The sequence below is a fragment of the Triticum urartu genome, chromosome 4A (genome assembly GCF_056163025.1).
Source record: "Triticum urartu cultivar PI428250 chromosome 4A, HENAU_Tu73, whole genome shotgun sequence".
Taxonomy (NCBI): domain Eukaryota; kingdom Viridiplantae; phylum Streptophyta; class Magnoliopsida; order Poales; family Poaceae; genus Triticum; species Triticum urartu.
In genome coordinates this window covers 279,954,325-279,976,610 of record NC_141876.1, presented here as the reverse complement: position 1 = coordinate 279,976,610, position 22,286 = coordinate 279,954,325, and the positions used below count along the sequence as shown (strand labels likewise).

The 22,286-nt window shown below is 45.1% G+C and overlaps 2 protein-coding genes and 1 long non-coding RNA gene across 3 annotated transcripts; 2 read left to right on the top strand and 1 right to left on the bottom strand.

The window, feature by feature from the left end:
• The first annotated feature begins 3,042 nt into the window (after positions 1-3,042).
• On the top strand, positions 3,043-4,046 carry LOC147975599 (uncharacterized). Its single transcript, XM_087519661.1, has 3 exons — positions 3,043-3,114; positions 3,232-3,722; positions 3,866-4,046. Exons 1-3 carry the CDS (start codon positions 3,055-3,057, stop codon positions 3,873-3,875), a joined length of 561 nt encoding a protein of 186 aa, XP_087375787.1. The 5' UTR covers positions 3,043-3,054; the 3' UTR covers positions 3,876-4,046.
• Positions 4,047-6,384: 2,338 nt separating this feature from the next.
• Positions 6,385-9,919, top strand: LOC147975598 (uncharacterized). The gene is made up of 5 exons (XR_015602058.1): positions 6,385-7,538; positions 7,936-8,244; positions 8,400-8,658; positions 9,054-9,318; positions 9,440-9,919. It is a non-coding gene; the product is annotated as an uncharacterized LOC147975598 (long non-coding RNA).
• Positions 9,920-11,700: 1,781 nt separating this feature from the next.
• Positions 11,701-12,704, bottom strand: LOC147975597 (protein FAR1-RELATED SEQUENCE 5-like). The gene is made up of 3 exons (XM_087520502.1): positions 12,473-12,704; positions 12,022-12,215; positions 11,701-11,928 (listed from the first exon to the last, which is right to left on the bottom strand). Exons 1-3 carry the CDS (start codon positions 12,702-12,704, stop codon positions 11,701-11,703), a joined length of 654 nt encoding a protein of 217 aa, XP_087376628.1.
• Between the last annotated feature and the right edge of the window lie 9,582 nt (positions 12,705-22,286).

The following is a 22,286-nucleotide window of genomic DNA, read 5'->3' as shown; positions in this document are numbered from 1 at the left end:
GAAAACAGATTTAACCGGCAATATGTTGACTATTATCAATGTACAGAATCGACTAGTATTGGACATTTTGGTGTAACTCAAATGCTCCATTAAGCTCGCATAAATTTGGTTAACAACACTTTTAAAGTGTGATTAAAAATCTATGAAAGAAAGACTATAAACACTATCGGACATGATATTGAGAAATCTGGGAAGTCGCTACAACTCTAGCATCAAATATATAGGAAATATTCAAAGTCTAGCCCTCATACACTTTGCTTAATGTTGGAAGGCATAATGATTTGATATGACATGCAGATACTCATAGTCTTAGCCTTTATTTATGAGAAATAAAATAAGAGATGCATACCACCCCTACAGAACACATAAAACTGCTTCGCCGGTCTTAGAGCAATGTGAAGTAGAAGTAATCAATTAACTGATACTTGAAATGAACAAAGTGTATTATCTACAATACTTGTAATCTTCAGTACACCATCCAACCAAACCTATTTATTGTTTGCTAACCAGAGGCAGAGCTTTGTTGGGGCCAAACAGGGCCATGTGCACCCAGGTCCTTAGCACTTTTAATTTTACCTATGCACCAAAGCACAACCCACTAAGAATAGGATTGATCCATGTAGCTGGCACGAGCATGTAGCAGGAAGCTATTTCTCATGGCCGCAGCAGGAAGCAACACACTAGGCCTAGCACCAGCCACTCGCCGGCATCCCGCGCAGATCGGGCATCGCACAACCAGGGGCCAGCCGGAACGCCCCCCCCCCCAAACTCCACTCCCTTGTCACCTCCGACTCACCATAAGGGAAATCACTCCATCTAATTTCCCTGCAACTACAATTCAGCAAGATATCACAGGTAATCTAATTTGTTTTCCCAAATTCCGAGTTCAACGAAGGAGTTAGATACAGATTATCCATATACTTATTTTGTCCATCATATTGTCCTGGATAGATAGCCTGGTTGTTCCACTCAATTGAGGACATGAATTAGATGCAAATAGTACTGCACTATACATCTATATTTTCCCGCAATTGCTTCATTAGATAGATAGCCTGAGTGTTCACCCAATTCTTATGAACATTTTGAATATCATAACATATATTTTGTAGACATAAGCAATTATAAGAAAGCTCACTCACAATTTTTGAATCGAAAACACTAACGCACGCACGTGTGGGCATTACCCAACTCGCCCACACGCCTCGATCGTCGTCCAGTGCCTTTTGCACGAATCTTGGCACAAAAAGGCTGATTTTGTGTGCCATGTAGGACAAGTCGTGTGTGCGGTGTGTAAGGGAGTTCGTCTGCATGCCTGTTTTCTCTCTGAGGTCAATGGTTGCCAGCCGGGGCATGTCATGGAACTGCCGTCGCGCCCGCACGCCAAGCCCGATTGCGGTGGCCGTCTCCCATGTCTCGCCACTTCGCCCCCCACCTCACGGTTCATTTACTACCCTCCCCTTTCATTACTCCCCAAACCCACCATCCAGACCAGTTGCATTCGATTGAGGAGAAACCGAGAGGAGAAGGCGATGGCGGCGGCGGAAGAGTCGACCGCATTCGCGGCCGTTGGTGGGGCTCGCCGGACCGGAGCATCGTCACCGGAGAGCCGCAGATTGAAGGTAATGCTCCATCCCACACTCACATTTCCTGCCCCCGACTTCTGCCCCCTCTCTCTATGGTCAATTTCCACTCGAGTTTCCTCGAGATTCCGGTGGGTTCGCGGTGCTCTGGCATCCCCGTCGGTGGTGGAGTCCCATGCTTGCCGTTTTAGGGTGGCATTGCGCAGTTTCGTCGCCGCCGCGGTGGCAGTTATGCCGGTGTGGCTCGGTCTGTCCGCAACCACATCCGGGTTTTGCCTTGTGATTGAGCAGGCGATTTTTTTAGATGTTAGTTATGTTTTGCCTCGAAATGCTATGGCCATCAGTTTAGGGAGTTTTTGTTGTTAAATTTCAAGGTATGATAGTTGCGAATGAACCCTAGATCTAGTTAGGTGCATTTTCAAAGTGTAGGATAATGGCAGCCATGGCATTTTCAACCACTATCTTCACTTATGGCAACTGATTTCCTGATCAACCGTGTCAGTTGCCACAATTATGCTTTCCGTGTGGAAACTAATTTTGCGAACACACTATGGTTGTTGCCATGCCATAGGTAGGACAATGGCACATTCACTGTACTATAGACTCAGTTTGCGTTTTGCCATGCTGACTTGTGATATCTTAACATATTTGACTATATTACATGACAACTCATTTTTTATATGAAGCCAGGGTGTGAATTGCCCCACTACATGTTGTGTAGTGGAAATTGTCTGCCCTTTTTGAAGTATCTTGCATTAACATGGCAACTGGAACCTAGTACATTGCTTGTGCATACATGGCAACTCATTTTTATATGAGGCCAGGGTGTGAGTTGTGTAGTGGAAGTTGTCTGCCCTTTTTGAAGTATCTTGCATTAACATGGCAACTGGAACCTAGTACATTGCTTGTGCGTACATGGAAACTCATTTTTATATGAGGCCAGGGTGTGAGTTGCCACATTATATGTCTACCATATTTGGAGTGCCTTGTGGTGACATGGCAACTTGAACCTAGTAGATGTGATCTGTACATTTTTACGAAGCCAATGTGTTAGTTGCCACATTTCATGTTGACAATCATAGGGGGGTGGTGGGGAGGTGGGGGTGAGTGTTCCTATGATCTGCCTCATTTGCCACTTACAATTGAGCCAATATGGCATGTAGATTCTGCTAGCTGGCAACTGCTTCCTTCAGAAGCTCATACACATCATGTTGACATGCTTCCGTAACTACTTTTCCATTTTGATTTATTTTTCTGCCTTTTTGTGCATGTTCAGCACATGGCAATTACTTCCCTCTTCAGATGCTTAACCTTTGGGGCAACCATTAGAGTTTTCATTTTTCATTCATCATAGATATCAAGTGAATATTTACTTTATGCATTTCTTTCTATATCTCTCAGCTATGTTTCATTTCACCCTAATGTGTGTTTTGTTCTTACCTTAGCACAATGGCTCGCGGCGACCATCAAGACGATGACAATGGAGTTACCGCAACAGAATCGCGCAACTGGTCAGAAAAAAGATGGCGATGAGGTCACTTTCCACCTGCATATGTTTTCAATGTCACATTGAGTTTGCAATCTTCCGTTAGAAAGTAAATTTTCACGATATTGAAACATGGCAACAAATGACCTTTTTTCTTTTATGCAGAAGAAGAAACATTATCGCAATAGGGCTTCGCAAGAACACCTAACTATATTGACCGAGGGATTTACTGATGAGCAGAAGGGAGCTGCTGATGAGATGGGGACGCATGCTCTGATGGATATTCGGTGCAAGAACCTAGTGAACCCTGTATGCGACTGGCTTGGTGAGATTTATGATCCTGCCTCCAGGGAATTCGTGATTCCGGGACGTGGAAGACTGCCTTTGGATGAGGAATTCGCGTTCTGCACTTGGGGTGTGCCCCGTGGAGAAATCAAAGTCCTATATGAGGTGAACAATAAGATCGAGGAAGCCTTGTTCGCCCATTTGTTTCCTGGGATGGCATCCATGCCGAATACGACTGTGCTGGCAACTTCGCTGGAGGGCATGAAAACCCATGGCGAGGTTTTTAAGATGAAGCTCCTCATGTACCTAATCTTAGTTGTTTTGCGCCTACCACATCTCTTCGCCCAAGCAACAAGTGCTTCCCCATCCTGGTGAATGCTCTCTCTCTACTTCTTTCTTTCTTTTAATCTTTTGATTTTGATGTCATCTCGACGCCAGTCACTGCCAATTTTTTGATTCTTTTTCATTTGAATGCTGATGCGGCAACTTTTTGTCCTGAAATTGTATTGTGCAGGCAAAGCTGAAAGACGTGAAGAACATAAATTGGTGTAAATTCATTGCGGACTTCCTACATGATGCATTCTCAAACAAGATGTACCAGAAGGGCTGTCGCTTGCACTTGATGGTACTATTTTCATACTCTTTGGCAAATACACTTACCATGGTTGAATGCTTCCCCAAATCAACACGGCAGCTGTTGATAAGTGTGAACTTTACAAGATCATGTATGGCAACCCTTTGTTTTTCATTGTTTATGTGAATTTTTCACATATGAAAGTGACTTCTGTTTGATCCATGGCATCTGTGGGTGCTGCCTACAAGGCAATAGCATTTTTAAACAATACAAAAAAGTGTTCATTTCATATATCCACTCTCTGTTTATACAATCTGCATGGCAACCATGATGTTGAGCTTGTGGCAACTACCAGCATAACAAGATGGCAACTGCCAGCACAGCATGATGGCAACTAATAGAGATAGATGGCAAATCTTTTCCCTCCATTTTCCCCTTCAACTTGATGATTGAAGGACTCGACATTAGCTTCTTTTTCAACATAGCATGATGGCAACTCACATATTTTTTTCTTTTTCAATTGTGTATACCAGCTCATGTACGTTGATCATCTTGATCTGTCCACCGTCGACTTTACTAGGATAGGAGGCCCGCCGCCTCCACATAAGTTTGTTGTCTCTGCGTGGACGTACGATGCTGTCAAGGCTGTGCTTGCCGCAGACAAGATAACTGATATGAAATATGGGAAGCTGCAGGTTAGTTCTGCCTCCTTTCTTGCACGGAATTCTTCAATTTCGATGATGCATAACATATGAAAACATTCCCATACGGCAAGCATCTGTGGCTAATAAGAGATAAATACCTTGTTAGCCATGGATGTATGCGCATGGCACCCATGTCTGACCCCACACGGCAACTCCGCCATCTGTGTCGAAACTTCTTATGTTAGTCACTTCTCCCTTATTTTCTCTCTTACATCTTAGTTGTTTTTGCTGTTTTTCAGCTGGTGGCCAAGCATGCTATAGACTACAACGTGTTTGGCGGGCCCCAAAACTTTGGTAATGGATGCATGTGCATTCAGCCCCATCTTTTCCTGCTGAGGTAATCAAGGATGTTTGTTTTGTTTTTTGAAATTGTTTTTCTCGTTCATTTTTTGATATATCTCTATGGTTGTTTTGGTTTATTTGTTCCTATGCACGTGACTCTAATATGTTTGGTTTACTGCTACTTTTTGTTTTGTGCTCAGGCGAGGGCACCTGTTGAGCATCTAGTTGGGCAGTTTGCTTCTGGCATGACCAACTTGCTCAGAAAGTTGGTTGAGGGGTGGACTGCACTTAATGGATTTGACAGTGACGTGGTTGCGAGGCAGTTCACACCATTTGTTACAGAACGGACTCATCGGCCAACTGGTTGCCGTGGCCGGTACGAGTACAACAGCTCCTAGGAGCTCCCCGACACGCAAGATGAATTGGATGGAGATGCCGGTCTCGACAAGGACAACGACAATGACATGGAGAATGTGCAACATGAAACCGACGACAATGAACATGTTGAAGTTCGTGTAGGTGGTAAGAAGGACAAGGCTGCACCAAATGTCCCCCCCCACCAGAGAAAGTCATTGAACATTCAGTTGCAAAAGACACGGGGGTGTCGCCTTCAAAGAGGGGCAGGGCTCCAGATGATGTTGGGCAGGGCTCTGTTGGCAAGAGGTCTAGGACTGATCCCGTAGCTTCTAGGAGGAGGTTTGACATCTTTTTTTGTGTTTTGTTGGTCCCTCCTTTTTAACAGACCGACTCTTTTTTCATTGTTTTCTAAGCACGGCATGATTTTTGCGTCTCACGCTTGGTACCCTTTTTTGCCATTTTTTCTACGTGCAGTGAGGCTACAGCTGGTGGACGAGCAGGTAAGAAGAAACAAGCACCAATGCCAACCCGTGCTTCTGCCCGATTGAATAAGGGTGCTCCCGCTGCTGGTGACACCACTTCCACTAGGTCGTCTCCTCGTGCGTCAACGTCCAACACCGGGGATCCTGTTGTGTTGAAAGACTTGAGGAAGTCAATCAAGAAGTAGGTTCTCCCTGTTTATTCATTGTCATAGTGCTATTTTTTTGCTTTATGCATTCTAGATCTTACAGAACTATTTTAGTTGATACATTTATTCGGCAACTACCGTCTACTTTTCAATGTAGCTGTCCAGCTTGCCACATGGGCTACTACATTAGTTCCACATGGCAACTCCTGTTTTCTCAGGATCTTACTTTTTGCTGCATGGCAACTCCTACTTGTTTTGCATGGAAACTGCTAACTATGCCACATGGAAATTCCTATTCCACTCATATGACAACTAGCAGCTTTCCAATGGCTTCCACCACCTACATTTGTCATGTGTGCTCATCCATACCTTGTTCTCAAATGGCAGCTCTAGCACATCACACATTTTTTCCATTTTTTAAGATGACTACCATGGCAACTATTTTTGTTCAATTTTTTACTCTTCCATGTGCTTTCTTGCAGGGTGAAGAAGACTACTACACGCATGACCAAATAGAACCCTAGAGACCCACTCAAACGCATTCATCCAAGTGGTCGACAAGTGGCAACTCAGATGATCATGAGGCTCTAGTCGACAAAAATGTTGTTGCACCGTCAACTGTTCCCACTAGCTCTGATGCAAGAGGCCGACCATCTCCGCCGGTTGCAGATGTGCAGGCTACAACAATAGGCATCCGTACATCTGGGAGTGATGAGTCAATATCTGCCAGGACTACTGAGATATTGCCCACTTTGCTGGCAATGAGGGATACTGCTGCGACCAATGCCACCCGATCAGCAAGTGTTGAAGTGGACGCTCCCCAAATCAACCTAAGTAAGGAAGATTCCTGCTCATCTGATACGGATTCCAAGCGTGTGGCTGCTGGTACTTCTGCACCCACAAAAGAAGGGGCTGCAGCCACAATTCAGAATGAGATGCCATCCACATGCGAGACTCATGGCACAACAGCTCCAGCTTTTGGTAGTCCAAAGGTTGCTACGGCGACCGTCGCGGGAGCTGGTCTTCCACCTAGGCGTCATAGCCCCCGCAAGCATCCTGCAGCCATACCCAATGCACCAGATGTAGCTAGGAGGAGCAGAGATGACTCTGGTTATGTGCGTGCTTCCACACTGTTCCCACCTCCTACCAAAAGCAATGTTATGGAGAAAACAGAAGTCCAGAGTTCAACTGACGCAGGTGGCAGCCGGGCATGACTGACAGAGGTGAATGTCCGGAGCAGAGTGTGCCTTTCAGTGGCGTGGAGAACCCCAACATTGGTGTCCCGTACAGCCCAAACAAGAAGATTGGCAAGAAAGTTGCGATTGAGACCGCTGAGAGCACGCCCCGCCCTACAAACAAGCCTGATGATAATGCAGTAGACGAGACAGAAATGTTTGTTGATCTATCAACCCTGGATTTTGCTAAGCAATTTGTTTGCGATCCTCCTGGTAGGGTGGAGAGGCACCAAATGGCCTTCACCCCACTGAGCTATAGCCTTGGCATCGATCGCACTCAAGATGAACCAGTGGTGCAAGATGCTGTGCCTGTTGCCTTTGCTTTCCGGTAGGCATGGCCCCAATGATGGCGCAGCCAATGGCTGATGGCAGGAAGGCTGTGAAGTTTGCAGAGCTGATAGTGCAAGGTACATTTTTTTTGTTTATCATTTGTTTCTACATTTTTTTAGTCTGACGTTTGTCACAAGCTTTTTTGGTTTCTTACTGGTGATGGCAAATCTCATTAGATGCACATGGCAACTGGAGTTGCCGCAACATGGCACCTACATTTGTTGCCATGTTGCAATTCCATTCTCCAAGCACATGGCAACTGGATTTGTTGCAACATGGCAACATCAGTTCAATCTACTTGGCAACTACAGTTGTTGCCACATGGCAACTACATTGCAATACACATGGCAACTGGAGTTGTCTCCACATGGCAACTCACTTTTTTGTACCTACATTTTCATATTTTGCATTCTTTTTTCACAATAAACTTGTTGTTGTTTCCAAGTATCATAACCCGATGTTTGATCCTTGCAGCCACCCCTGAGGAGATTTTGCCATCACTTGATGAAGCTTACCATAGGATTCAGGAGGAAGCATTGAAGAGGAGGTCCTCATGGGGTCAGGGGCAATCAAGTTCTAACGTGCCTGTTGCATCGGTATCCAATGATACCGTTAGAAGTGCCACCCCTGGATCTGTGAGGCAGCATAGGGTAGTTCACGCACCACCGGCGGATGACTATGAGCCTGAAGTCAAGGCCACAAAGGAGCAGAACCACCTGTATGATATTGTCAAGCATTTTGGAAAAGCGAGGTCCAAGGGAAGCACATGAAGGAGCTGAAAGCGTAACGTCCACACCACACAACCCCTCACTTACTTTTCTCTTATTTTTTCCTTTTGCTATTCCAGCCATTCTTTGTTTACGTTTTATTTTTAATTTATTTTAGTAGACATGATTCTTTCATGTTATATCATTTTCATATAGCTCATGTTTGGACAGAACCAAAATCATACAATGTGATGCGACGTATGTCGACTTGGGTGATCTTGACGAGTCTATGAGGCCACTTGGTAAAATGTCGAAGAATGTAGTTGCGTGTGGGATTGACTTCATCAACAGGCATATGGATATTTCTCCCGACAAGACGATCATGCAGTACAGTGTGACCTGCAAAATATGGGATGGTGACTTCCACCATAAAATCCCGAGGAAGCATTTTGCTGCGCATGGTGAATTCAAGATCACACTGAAGAAATGTGTGAGTGTTTCCTCCTTGTTTGCACATATTTTTTGTCCCATGCTATGTTTTTTCAGTAGCTATGCTTCACATGTGGGCTACATACTATTTCTGTGACAGATGTTTCATGTGGCAACAGCTGCCATGTAAAATAAGTTTGATTGCTTTTTTAATGCAACTTATGTGGCAATTTCAATTAAAATAGTTGGCAACTTGTTCATACATGGATGGAAACTTATTTTAATTACACATGGCAAATAAACATTCTTTGCGGACGCATTTATGGACACTCACTGCTTTTTCATTCATGTACCCCTTACTGCATCCGGCAATATCTTTTCAAATCATTGTTCCTACTACATCATTTTGTTGTTTTTGATTTCAACTCTGCTTTTTTCTCTTTATTTTACTTGTAGGTACTGTTCCCCATGTTCCAAGATCTTGCACCATAGGAACCACATGACACGTGTGGTCACCACTGCGCGATTTGCCTTGACCTGAAGAACCAACATTTTGAGGTGCTTGATTCAATGCGTTCGGAAGCTGATGCAGACCTTACAACACATGCTGAATTCTTCACCAACAACCTCAAAGAGACATGGAACCGTCACTACGAAACTTCAAGGGTCCAGATCGGTCTTTTCCAATCGAGTATGTCGCGACTACGAAGCAAGGAAACCGGTAATTACTATATTTTTTCATGTGTCCTCCACACCAATCCCTAAACCTTTTTGTCATCTCTGCATTGAAGTTTATGATTTTTTCTGTTCTCTTGAGTTGACCTGATTCTTTTCTTTCATAGGCATGATTGTGGCTTTCACATGTTGGAATACCTTGCAAAGTGGGAAGGCCGACGGGTCCCTGTCCTCACAGCTGCAATGGTCGTTGAGCTCTGCAAAATATACACATGGAATTGGTTGATGAATGAAGATTTCAACATGCAGGCCAACGCACGAGAGTTCATAGAGGAAGATGTCAAAAAAGCCAACAAGAAGTACAAGTGATCACGTGGTTCTCCATACCGCATGCCTACCTTACATTCTGTGGCTGAGGAATGTAAGGTATCAACTTGTTCTTTTTAAAACTATGTCCGTGCACTATGTTATGACTGCATCCCCCCGTAGCCTAGTATATAGTGGTGGCATGTGAGTGACATTGAATATTTGTAATATATGTGTGGATGTGAACCTACTTAGGTGTGACAGCAGCTACTTTTATGTTTGAGTATTGTTATGTGTTTGTGGTTGGTAGCATGATTCGGGTGTTTTGAATGTGTCTATGATGCCTAAAAACATGGCAAATATAGTTGATCAGACACGGTTAGTGAAAGTAATCATTCTGTTTTTTGGCTTTTGGGTTTTTTGCATTACTAACTGTACCGGTTAGCATGGTAGTTCATAAGCAATTATTACCTTGTGTTTTTTGCATGTGATTGTTTCAACTAGTTTTTTCATAGTATGCGTACAATACGGTATGCGTGGAATAAAATGTGTTGACTAAACGGAAATCTACGCGATGGCAGATTCAATAGAAATAACATGGCAGATAAAGTAGAAATAACATGGCAGATTCTGTATAATTAACATGGCAAATTTAGTACCACCCATGGGGCTATTGCAGTCACTGATTCAGGTCATTTTCTGTCAAGTTCTGATGTTGATCAACAGTCATTCTCCCATTTTTTAAAAATCTAGACCATCTACCTTACAAAAATGTCACCAACACCCAAGTAACTATCCCTCCAGAGTTGCTCATGGATTGCCCGTCCCTTTCTTTGTTTTCTTGTTTTTTTTCTTGAATCTCCAACCCCGATTTGTATCTGACCTCTTTTGGACGCCATTTTGTGATGGAACAGGGCGGGTTCCTGACCTGGGTTTGCGTGCTTGCTGTTCCAGACCCTACCTGACCTCTTTTGGACGCCATTTTGTGATGGAACAAGGCGGGTTCCTGACCTGGGTTTGCGTGCTTGCTGTTCCAGACCCTACCTCCGAGTTTTCAGATGATGGACCCGTGGATGAAGGCACACTTGAGGTGCGGGGGAACCTGTGTAAGGCTTCTTCAGCCTTCCTCTTTTTGATCTCATCAAGTTCTCTTTTTAGGGCCTTCCTGTGTTTTTCTACCACCCTCGCTGTCTCATCACTCTTGCATGCTTCATCTATTAGTTCAGCATAGTTTTTGGACAACACAACGTGCCTCACAGCTTCCATGGTTGCCTCTGGCCTCTCATCATGCACAACCAAAACTGCATTTGATGTTTGTAGCCCCAACGCATAGTCAGCATCCCAAGTCCATCACCGACGTATGAAATGGCGGGGCAATCGCGTTACCGCGACCATGTCCATTACTTTCAGTATGTGACAGCACACAATGTTGTCCCGTTCGAATTTGCAGCATTGTCAGTAGTATCCGCCTTCGTTTATCGAGGCCTTCACGAAGTAGTTCCTTCCATTGTCCGGGTCTTCAGGTTCTGAATCCGACATGCCCAAGAGAGAACACACCTTGAACGTATGTACATCCATCTGGTAAGTTGTGTACATGCTGGCATGCTTTATTTCCTCCTGGAATCTGCATGTTTTTGTTAAACTCTTATATGATGTTTCTGTAGCACCTTATGTTGATGTAGGTCGTAACATACCAAACGTATCTAACATCAATGATGGCATGGAAATGCTGATTTTTTTCCCACATCTATTCTTGTGTTGTTTGTTTCCACATGGAAACTGCATGATATTTCACATGGCAACTGCATAACATTTAGCATGGCAAATGCAGTTCATTTAACATGACATATGCAGTTCATTTAACATGGCAAAGGCAGTTTTGGGTCACAAGTCAACTGTACATCATTTCAGACGGCAACTACAGTTCATTAAACATGGCAACTATAGTTCAACCCACATGGCAACTATAGTTGATTTCACATGTCAACTACATAACATGTTTACAATGTATTCACTGGCTATTTTTAAAAGATCAGCAAGTCAAAAAAAGTTGGCAACTGCATTGCATTCTACATGTCACCTACTAACTTCATGCTTGTGCAGATTAGAACGGTAAAATTATTCACTTGTTAAAAATCTTGTTCGTATATATCTTGCTCATCTGCCTTTCCATCGATAAATATGTTAGCAATTTAGGCTGCTTGAGCGCGGTCTTTGCTTCTTGTTGTAGCTCAGATCCCAGTATATTTTGTTGCAAAGGGGTGTATTGATTGGCAAACTGCAGCAATGAGTTGCCAGGGCTCATGTACCGCTTCAAAACAGCATTGAACCCCTCGCTGCGCTGCGTAGTCTGCAGAAATGGGAAAAAGCATTGCGTGAAGTAGGGCGGCACACAGTACATTCGCTTCTCCCACAGGCTAGCAAGTGTCTAGTTGTCTTGGACTTGATATGTTTCAATCATAGCTGTCCAGCTCCGTTTAAACTCCTCCATTGTCAAGCTGTGGTCCACACACAACTCGAATGCCTTGTGCAGCTCTGGACGGTCAGCAAAGAATGGTCCTAGCATCTCCTCAGCCTTCTTGATAATATGCCACCTGCAGTGCCTGTGCACTGCCAATGGAAAGACCTCCTCTATGCCTGCACGCATGCTAAACTCCTAGTTTGTTATTATGTTCATTGGAGCAAGTCCACCCATGCACTCCAAGAAAGTTTTGAATAGCCAAGTGTAACCATCTGTATCTTTGTTCTGAACGAGCCCGCAACGGAACTGCAATGACCATTGTGGTTATTTATTCCTATGAATGGAGCGCAGGGCATCTTGTACATATTTGTGAGATATGTCGCATCGAACGAAATGCAATCATGGAAATGTTTGTAGGCTCTTCTTGCAGCACCATCCACCCAATACATGTTTCTAACACGGTCCTCATCGTCCAATCTTATCCTGTAGAAGAAATCAGCATCCGCTTTTGCATTCTCTTGGAAGTAGGCTATCGTGTCTTCTATGTCAGCCAACCCGCTCTCTCTATGGTACTTTGCCTTTAGATTTGTGACGTCTGCCAGTATGTAGGGCATGCTACTCAATCTACCATCTCCATTGTGGATCAAGGACAGTATCTGGACCATTCTTGATGGGCCGACGTAACAATCATGTAGCAGCTTTATGAATTTCTTCTCGAGGGGGTGAATCCTCTGTGGGTGCTCAGAAGCGGGCGGCCTGCTCCTCATGAAGGGCCTTTAGCTCGGCCTCCGCCGTGCGGCAGCACTCTGTGTCGGACACTGCATCGGTCAGCGCCATGTCACGGGCCATCATGGCCACACCGGCCTCCCTCCTGCCCTCCGTGATGGCAGCCTCGGCTTGGCCCCAGGCCGTCCTGACGGACGAGTCAGCCTAGAGCCACCCCGAGATCAGCTCCAGGCACCCCGTCACCATGCGCCGGTTGGTGCCCTGAAGATCAGTCTGGAGCCGGCCCAACACGACGAAGGCCTCCTCCAAAGAGCCGGGCATGGTGGAGGAGCCATGACCCGCTAGCATGAATACTTGGGGAGGAGGTGGCACCGGCACCTGGAATGGCGCTGCTACAGCAACAAGGGCGGCAGGGGCTCTGGAGCCCTCAAACCCCCCGCGGGCATGCTAGGGACCGGCGCCCCCGGAGTCTGCTGAGCCGTGCAAGTGGTCCCCTCCTGAGGCCTCGCTCTCGAGCTTTGAGGGGACTGTTCCATCATAGGAGAGCACGAGGTGGCCTCTTCCGTTCGTGTTGGGGTCATCGCGGCCACGGCAGGTCGCGCGGCCTCGGAGACCCTGGCCTCCTCCTTCCTCCTCTTCACCACCGGCTTCAGCCTGGGTACCAGGAGGAGAACGTCGTGATCATGACATCAAAGACGGGAAGCAAGAGTAAGGTAAAATACTTACTCGTCATCAGTGATGTACGCTTGCCTCTTGGCCATGAGCGCGGCACCCTGAGCTTCTTCAGCACGGGCCTCGCCGCACCCTCAGGATCGGCCGGGCGCATGGCGGCTGGCTTTGGTATGGGGGGAACAAGCAGCAAGGTAGGTTCGTCACCTCGGGGAAGCAACGCCGCCTCGCCCTTCTTCGGGGTCCCTCGCCCCAACCTGTGCAGAGGCGTGCCCCTGACCTCCTGACGACCCCGGTGGAGCGCGGGGAATCCTCGACCAAATATGCGCCAGTGTTGTCATCATCGAAGAGGCCACGGAGGAGCTCGCTCTGCCGCGGAGGAGAGGTCTCCCCCACCTCCTCCATGGTCACCTCCGAGTCTTTTGGATTTCGGGCTCCGCAAACCCTGGATAGATTCGAACTCTGGGGTGCGTGCGAATAACTCAACCTCCCCAGTCTGCCAACCCGTCGATCCCAGGGCCTAGCTCGATGAACTTAAAGGAAAGAGGACACATCAGTTTACCCAAGTTCGGGCTACCTTGCGGTGTAAAACCCTACTCCTGCTTTGTGGTGGATTATCCTCGAGGTGGGCTGAGGATGAACTAGTACAGTGGAAGAACGACCTCAGGAGGTGTGTTCTTGAGCTGGTGGGGGAGAGGGTGGTCTGAATGATCCGCCCCGTCCTACGTTGGTGCCTAGGCCCTATTTATAGTGGCCTTGGTCCTCTTCCCAAATGAAGGCGGGAAGGGATCCCGCAATGGCCAAATTCGAAGGGAGACAACTAGTACATCTTATCTTGTCAAAAGTAGTCTTTGCGTGCAAAGCCTCTGGTCGTGACACCGTGGTGGGCTCGGCGATGACCTCCGTCCTACTATCCTGGCGGTCTTGGTCTTGTTGCATGGGAATGGAAACCTTTGGCTGACTCCTCTGGACTCTGCGTCTGCGCTTGCCTCTTTAGCACCAAAGAGGAAACTGCTGTCCTACGCCCGTTGGCGCTCACCTGGCCTTGGTCGTCACGGCTCACGTCATCTGAACCTCACAAGGTGAGACTTGCATATAAATCTCCGCTCCTCAGGAGCCAGCCTGAGGAGGTGATACGTCTCCAACGTATCTATAATTCTTTATTGTTCCATGCTATTATATTATCTGTTTTGGATGATAACGGGCTTTATTTTACACTTTTATATTATTTTTGGGACTAACCGATTAACCGGAGGCCCAGCCCAAATTGTTGTTTTTTGCCTATTTCAGTGTTTCGCAGAAAAGGAATATCAAACGGAGTCCAAACGTTATGAAACCTTCGGAAGCATGATTTTTGGAACAAACGTGATCCAAGGGACTTGGAGTGGATGTCAAGAAACAATTGAGGAGGCCACGAGGCAGGGGGCACGCCTACCCCCCTGGGCGCGCCCTCCACCCTCGTGGGCCCTTGGTTGCTCCACCGGCCTGTATTGTATTGTTGCCATCGAGGATAAAAAGATGGGGTTTATATCATATTGCATGAGTTTATCCCTCTACATCATGTCATCTTGCTTAATGCGTTACTCTGTTCTTATGAACTTAATACTCTAGATGCATGCTGGATAGTAGTCGATGTGTGGAGTAATAGTAGTAGATGCACGCAGGAGTCGGTCTACTTGTCACGGACGTGATGCCTATATACATGATCTTACCTTGATATTCTCAAAATTATTCACTTTTCTATCAATTGCTCGACAGTAATTTGTTCACCCACCGTAATACTTATGCTATCTTGAGAGAAGCCACTAGTGAAACCTATGGCCCCCGGGTCTATTCTCCATCATACAAGTTTCCATCTATTTTATTTTGCAATCTTCACTTTCAATCTATATCATAAAAATACCAAAAGTATTTATCTTATTATTATTATCTCTATCAGATCTCACTCTTGCAAGTGGTCGTGATGGGATTGACAACCCCTTTATCGCGTTGGTTGCGAGGTTCTTATTTGTTTGTGTAGGTATGAGGTGACTTGCGCGTGGTCTCCTACTGTATTGATACCTTGGTTCTCAAAAACTGAGGGAAATACTTACGCTATTTTGCTGCATCACCCTTTCCTCTTCAAGGGAAAACCAACGCAGTGCTCAAGAGGTAGCACGAAGAATTTCTGGCACCGTTGCCGAGGAGATCTACGCCAAGTCAAGACATACCAAGTACCCATCACAACTCTTATCCTTCGCATTACATTATTTGCCATTTTCCTCTCGTTTTCCTTTCCCCCACTTCACCCTTGCCGTTTTATCCGCCCTCTTTCCGTTTCACCCTCTCTTTCCCGTTCACCTCTTTTTCCTTCCTGCCTTCTTTGTGCTCGTTCTTTTTGCAATTTGTTGCCATCATGTCTAAAACTGGGGAGGTTGTCATTGATAAGGATAATAATATCGAAAACTTTGATGCTATTGATGATCCTCTTGAAAACCCTATTATTTTGCACACTAAAAACTTTCGTATTGGTAGCGGTAATATTATTGGGAAGGGAGTTATTCAAGATTTCTTTACTTGTGCCAGTGCTTTGCCCACCATGAGTGGATCTATCCTTCATAAAACTAGTAGTCTCACATATGCTATATCTTTGCTCATAGTTGAACTTGAAAGACAATTTTTACATATGCATCCTTCCATACAAAGGATTTTCCTAGAATTTTCTAATATTGAGCATTCTTCTGTTAAGCGAGCAGCAACCATCTTATTAGCTCATGAGTTTAGATTTATAATAAAAGAAGCCAATAATTTTTTTGCACATTATAGGGTGGATGTTGGCCGTCCTCCCATAGAAGCAATCATTTTCTATCAAGAAGACATTATGCGTTTACAATCTTTAGATCATGTTGCTTTTAATGAAAACCTGAGAAAAAAGGTTCCTACTGATGCTCATGTTAATAGGATCTTTGAACTTAATGATAATTTTTCCATCCAGAACAATGGGCTATGTTTTTCCCTTGAACAAAGGCTCATGACTTTTTGCCAAAATAATGCTTATAATGATGAATTGATTGTGCAATATGAGGGGCCAAAGGAGGAACCAACACCTCCCGAGCTTGATCTTGGCGACTGTTGTCCCATTAAATTTAGCCCTTTTGATTACTTTTGCTTGCCACAAAGAAATCTTGCTGCTGAACGTAGGGAGTATGAGATGAGCTTTCGCGATTTACCTTATCATTATAATGGCAATACCTAGATCTATCCTCGCTTTTATGCCTAGCTAGGGGCGTTAAAGATAGCGCTTGTTGGGAGGAAACCCAATTTTATTTTTGTTCCTCGCTTTTTGTTCCTGTTTAGTAATAAATAATTTATCTAGCCTCTGTTTTGGTTTTGTTTTTTGTGTTTAATTAGTGTTTGTGCCAAGTAGAACCGTAGGGAAGACTTGGGGAAAGTCTTTTTAATCTTTCTGTAAAAAATAGAAACTTTAGCGCTCACGAGAATTGCTTCCATTTTTTATTGGAGAATGATATTTAGTTAATTCATTTTGCAGATGATTAATAGATAAATTCCTCACGTCCAGAAATTTATTTTGGAATTTTTGGTGTTCCATAAGTTTGCGTTAGTTACATATTACTACAGACTGTTCTGTTTTTGACAGATTCTGTTTTTCGTGTGTTGTTTGCTTATTTTAATGAATCTATGGCTAGTAATAGAGTTTCTAAACCATAGAGAAGTTGGAACACAGTAGGTTTAACACCAATATAAATAAAGAATGAGTTCATTACAGTACCTTGAAGTGGTGTTTTGTTTTGTTTCGCTAACGGAGCTCACGAGATTTTCTGTTAAGTTTTGTGTTGTGAAGTTTTCAAGTTTTGGGTAAAGATTTGATGGATTATGGAACAAGGAGTGGCAAGAGCCTAAGATTGGGGATGCCCAAGGCACCCCAAGGTAAATCCAAGGACACCAAAAAGCCTAAGCTTGGGGATGCCCCGGAAGGCATCCCCTCTTTTGTCTTTGTTCATCGGTAACTTTACTTGGAGCTATATTTTTATTCACCACATGATATATGTTTTGCTTGGAGCGTCTTGTATGATTTGAGTCTTTGCTTTTTAGTTTACCACAATCATCCTTTCTGTACACACATTTTGATAGAGAGACACATGAATTGGAATTTGTTAGAATACTCTATGTGCTTCACTTATATCTTTTGAGCTATATAGTTTTTGCTCTAGTGCTTCACTTATATCTTTTAGAGCACGGTGGTGGTTTTATTTTATATAAATAATTGATCTATCATGCTTCACTTATATTATTTTGAGAGTTCTTTAGAACAACATGGCAATTTGCTTTTAGGAATAATAAAAACTTTCACATAAGTGCATTGAATACCAAGAGAAGTTTGATACTTGATGATTGTTTTGAGATATGGAGATAGTGATATCAAAGTTGTGCTAGTTGAGTAGTTGTGAATTTGAGGAATACTTGTGTTGAAGTTTGCAAGTCCCATAGCATGCACGTATGGTAAACGTTGTGTAACAAATTTGAAACATGAGGTGTTATTTGATTGTCTTCCTTATGAGTGGCGGTCAGGGACAAGCGATAGTCTTTTCCTACCAATCTATCCCCCTATGAGCATGCGCTAATACTTGGTTTTTGATGACTTGTAGATTTTTGCAATAAGTATGTGAGTTCTTTATGACTAATGTTGAGTACATGGATTATACGCACTCTCACCCTTCCATCATTGCTAGCCTCTTCGGTACCGTGCATTGCCCTTTATCACCTTGAGAGTTGGTGCAAACTTCGCGGGTGCATCCAAACCCCGTGATATGATACGCTCTATCAAACATAAACCTCCTTATATCTTCCTCAAAACAGCCACCATACCTACCTATTATGACATTTCCATAGCCATTCCGATATATATTGCCATGCAACTTTCCACCATTCTGTTTATTATGACACGGATCATCATTGTCATATTGCCTTGCATGATCATGTAGTTGACATCGTATTTGTGGCAAAGCCACCGTTCATAATTCTTTCATACATGTCACTCATGAGTCATTGCGCATCCCGGTACACCGCCAGAGGCATTCATATAGAGTCATATCTTGTTCTAGTATCGAGTTGTAATCATTGAGTTGTAAATAAATAGAAGTGTGATGATCATCATTAATAGAGCATTGTCCCAAAAGAAAAAAAAGAAGAAAGGCCAAATAAAAAAAGGGAGAAGACCCCAAAAAAATAAAAATAAAATAAAAAGGGGCAATGCTACTATCCTTTTTCCACACTTGTGCTTCAAAGTAGCACCATGATCTTTACGATAGAGAGTCTCTTGTTTTGTCATTTTCATATACTAGTGGGAATTTTTCATTATAGAACTTGGCTTGCATATTCCAACAATGGGCCTCCTTAAGTGCCCTAGGTCTTCGTGAGCAAGCAAGTTGGATGCACACCCATTTAGATTCTTCTGTTGAGATTTCATACATTTATAGCTCTAGTGCATCTATTGCATGGCAATCCCTACTCCTTGCATTGACATCAATTGATGGGCATCTCCCTAGCCCATTAATTAGCCACGTCAATGTGAGACTTTCTCCTTTTTTGTCTTCTCCACATAACCCCCTTCATTATATTCTATTCCACCCATAGTGCTATATCCATGGCTCATGCTCATGTATTGCGTGAAAGTTCAAAAAAGTTTGAGATTACTAAAGTATGAAACAATTGCTTGGCTTGTCATCGGGGTTGTGCATGATGAGAGCATTCTTGTGTGACGAAAATGGAGCATGACCAAACTATATGATTTTGTAGGGATGAACTTTCTTTGGCCATGTTATTTTGAGAAGACATGATTGCTTAGATAGTATGCTTGGAGTGTTATTATTTTTATGTCAATATTAAACTTTATCTTGAATCTTTCGGATCTGAACATTCATGCCACAATAAAGAAAATTACATTGAGAAATATGTTAGGAAGCATTCCACATCAAAAATTCTTGTTTTATCATTTACCTACTCGAGGACGAGCAGGAATTAAGCTTGGGGATGCTTGATACGTCTCCAACGTATCTATAATTTTTGATTGTTCCATGCTATTATATTATCTGTTTTGGATGATAACGGGCTTTATTTTACACTTTTATATTATTTTTGGGACTAACCTATTAACCGGAGGCCCGGCCCAAATTGCTGTTTTTGCCTATTTCAGTGTTTCGCAGAAAATGAATATCAAACGGAGTCCAAACGGAATGAAACCTTCGGAAATGTGATTTTTGGAACAAACGTGATCCAGGGGACTTGGAGCGGACGTCAAGAAACAATCGAGGAGGCCACGAGGTAGGGGCGCACCCTCCACCCTCGTGGGCCCCTCGTTGCTCCACCGACCTACTTCTTCCTCCTATATATATTCATATACCCTGCAAACGTCCAGGAGCACCACGAAACCCTATTTCCACCGCCACAACCTTCTGTACCCAAGAGATCCCATCTTGGGGCCTTTTCCGGACCTCCGCCGGAGGGGGCATTGATCGCGGAGGGCCTCTACATCAACTCCATGGCCCCTCCGATGATGTGTGAGTAGTTTACCTCAGACCTTCGGGTCCATAGCTAGTAGCTAGATGGCTTCTTCTCTCTATTTGGATCTTGGATCTCAATACAGAGTTCTGCTCGATTCTCTTGGAGATCTATTCGATGTAATCTTCTTTTGCAGTGTGTTTGTCGAGATCCAATGAATTGTGGGTTTATGATCAAGTTTATCTATGAATAATATTTGAATCTTCTCTGGATTCTTTTATGTATGATTGGTTTATCTTTGCAAGTCTCTTCGAATTATCAGTTTGGTTTGGCCTACTAGATTGATCTTTCTTGCAATGGGAGAAGTGCTTAGCATTGGGTTCAATCTTGCGGTGCTCGATCCCAGTGACAGAAAGGGAAACGACACATATTGTATTGTTGCCATCGAGGATAAAAATATGGGGTTTATATCATATTGCATGAGTTTATCCCTCTACATCATGTCATCTTGCTTAAGGTGTTACTCTGTTCTTATGAACTTAATACTCTAGATGCATGCTGGATAGCGGTCGATGTGTGGAGTAATAGTAGTAGATGCAGGCAGGAGTCGGTCTACTTGTCTCAGACATGATGCCTATATGCATGATCATGCCTAGATATTTTCATAATTATTCGCTTTTCTATCAATTGCTCGGCATTAATTTGTTCACCCACCGTAATACTTATGCTATCTTGAGAGAAGCCACTAGTGAAACCTATGGCCCCCGGGTCTATTCTCCATCGTACAAGTTTCCATCTATTTTATTTTGCAATCTTTACTTTCAATCTATATCACAAAAATACCAAAAATATTTATCTTATTATTATTATCTCTATCAGATCTCACTCTTGCAAGTGGTCGTGAAGGGATTGACCACCCCTTTATCGCGTTGGTTGCGAGGTTCTTATTTGTTTGTGTAGGTACGAGGCGACTCGCGCGTGGTCTCCTATTGGATTGATACCTTGGTTCTCAAAAAATGAGGGAAATACTTACGCTACTTTGCTGCATCACCCTTTCCTCTTCAAGGGAAAAACCAACGCAATGCTCAAGAGGTAGCAGGAGGCCCCTCCTTCTGGAGGTCTTGGTGTCGTCCGCCTCACGATGCTTGGCCCCTCGCGAAGGGCCTTGAGTTGTTGATGCTGAAGGTGGGCCGTGCTAGGCCGTCGATGGAGCCACGCCGTGGGCCGCGGGCAGGCAAATTTGGGTACCCCGTTCCTAGAACACCGACACTAGCCCCCGGGCCCAAGGCGCGCTCGGGCTTGGCTTCGAGGCGAAGCCGAAGGGCAAGGGCGAAGTGTTGCGGGCCCTAAGCACCTGTGGCCTCAGTCGACACGTGGCGCTTGATGGGACGTGGGTGTATCCGCGTCCCCACGCTGCCTCGGCAACCGTTCGACTTGACAAGAGCCTGCTGTATGCAGAGAAAGATCATCATTGCGTGGGATTGTGGAGGCCGACGGTTGGCCTCCCTCCGGCTATAAATGAGGGGAGGGGCAGAGCCCGTCCCCTGCTCATCTCCATCTTCTTGCTGCTCGCTCTCCCTTCTTCTTGGTCTCGCCGTCTCGTTGTAACATCCATGGCGCTGGCGAGAAGGTTCTCCGCCACCAAAAAGGGGAAGGCTCCCAAGGAGGGGCCAGGATCCCCGCCACCCAAGAGAGGCCGTGGTCGCCCCCGAAAATATGTTGCGACCCCGACGGTGACTCCTCGAGGGCGCGGGCGCACCTCTTCGAGGGCTGGCGTTACCTTGGGCAACCGCGGTGGTGCCTCCTCTCGTGGTGAGAGCCATCAAGGACGGAGCAGCCCCCGTGATGAGGGGAGCCATGCTGTGGTTTCCCGGCCTCCTCGGCCGCGCTTACACTCTGCGGACGCGTTCCCGGAGTATGTCGTGTGGTCGCAGAGGCCCACCGGCACCTGGCTCCCGCTCTCCTGCTCCTTCGTGGTTGAACTGCCGACCACGAGGCTTGACGGCCTCTAGCTGTAGGCTGACGGCTACTGCAACAGGGCCTCGTGGGCTGGGGTCGAGGTCACCGCCGCAGGCAATGTGTCCTTGACCCGTGGTTGGCAGGCGTTTGCCCGTGCATGGGGCCTGAGTGGGAGGTGCACCCTCCACTTCAGGTACGGCGGCCTTGTGACCCTCTATGTGAGGGTATTCAGGGAAGATGACTGCCGTATGGGGTGCTGCCCGGAAAACGGTAGCGACAACGACGAGCTTTCCCTTGGCGATGGACGCGATGATGACGAGGGTGAGCTTGCCCTTGGCGACAGCTGCGCTACCCCCAGCAATGACGGCTCCTCCTTCGGCGAGAGTACCAGCAGT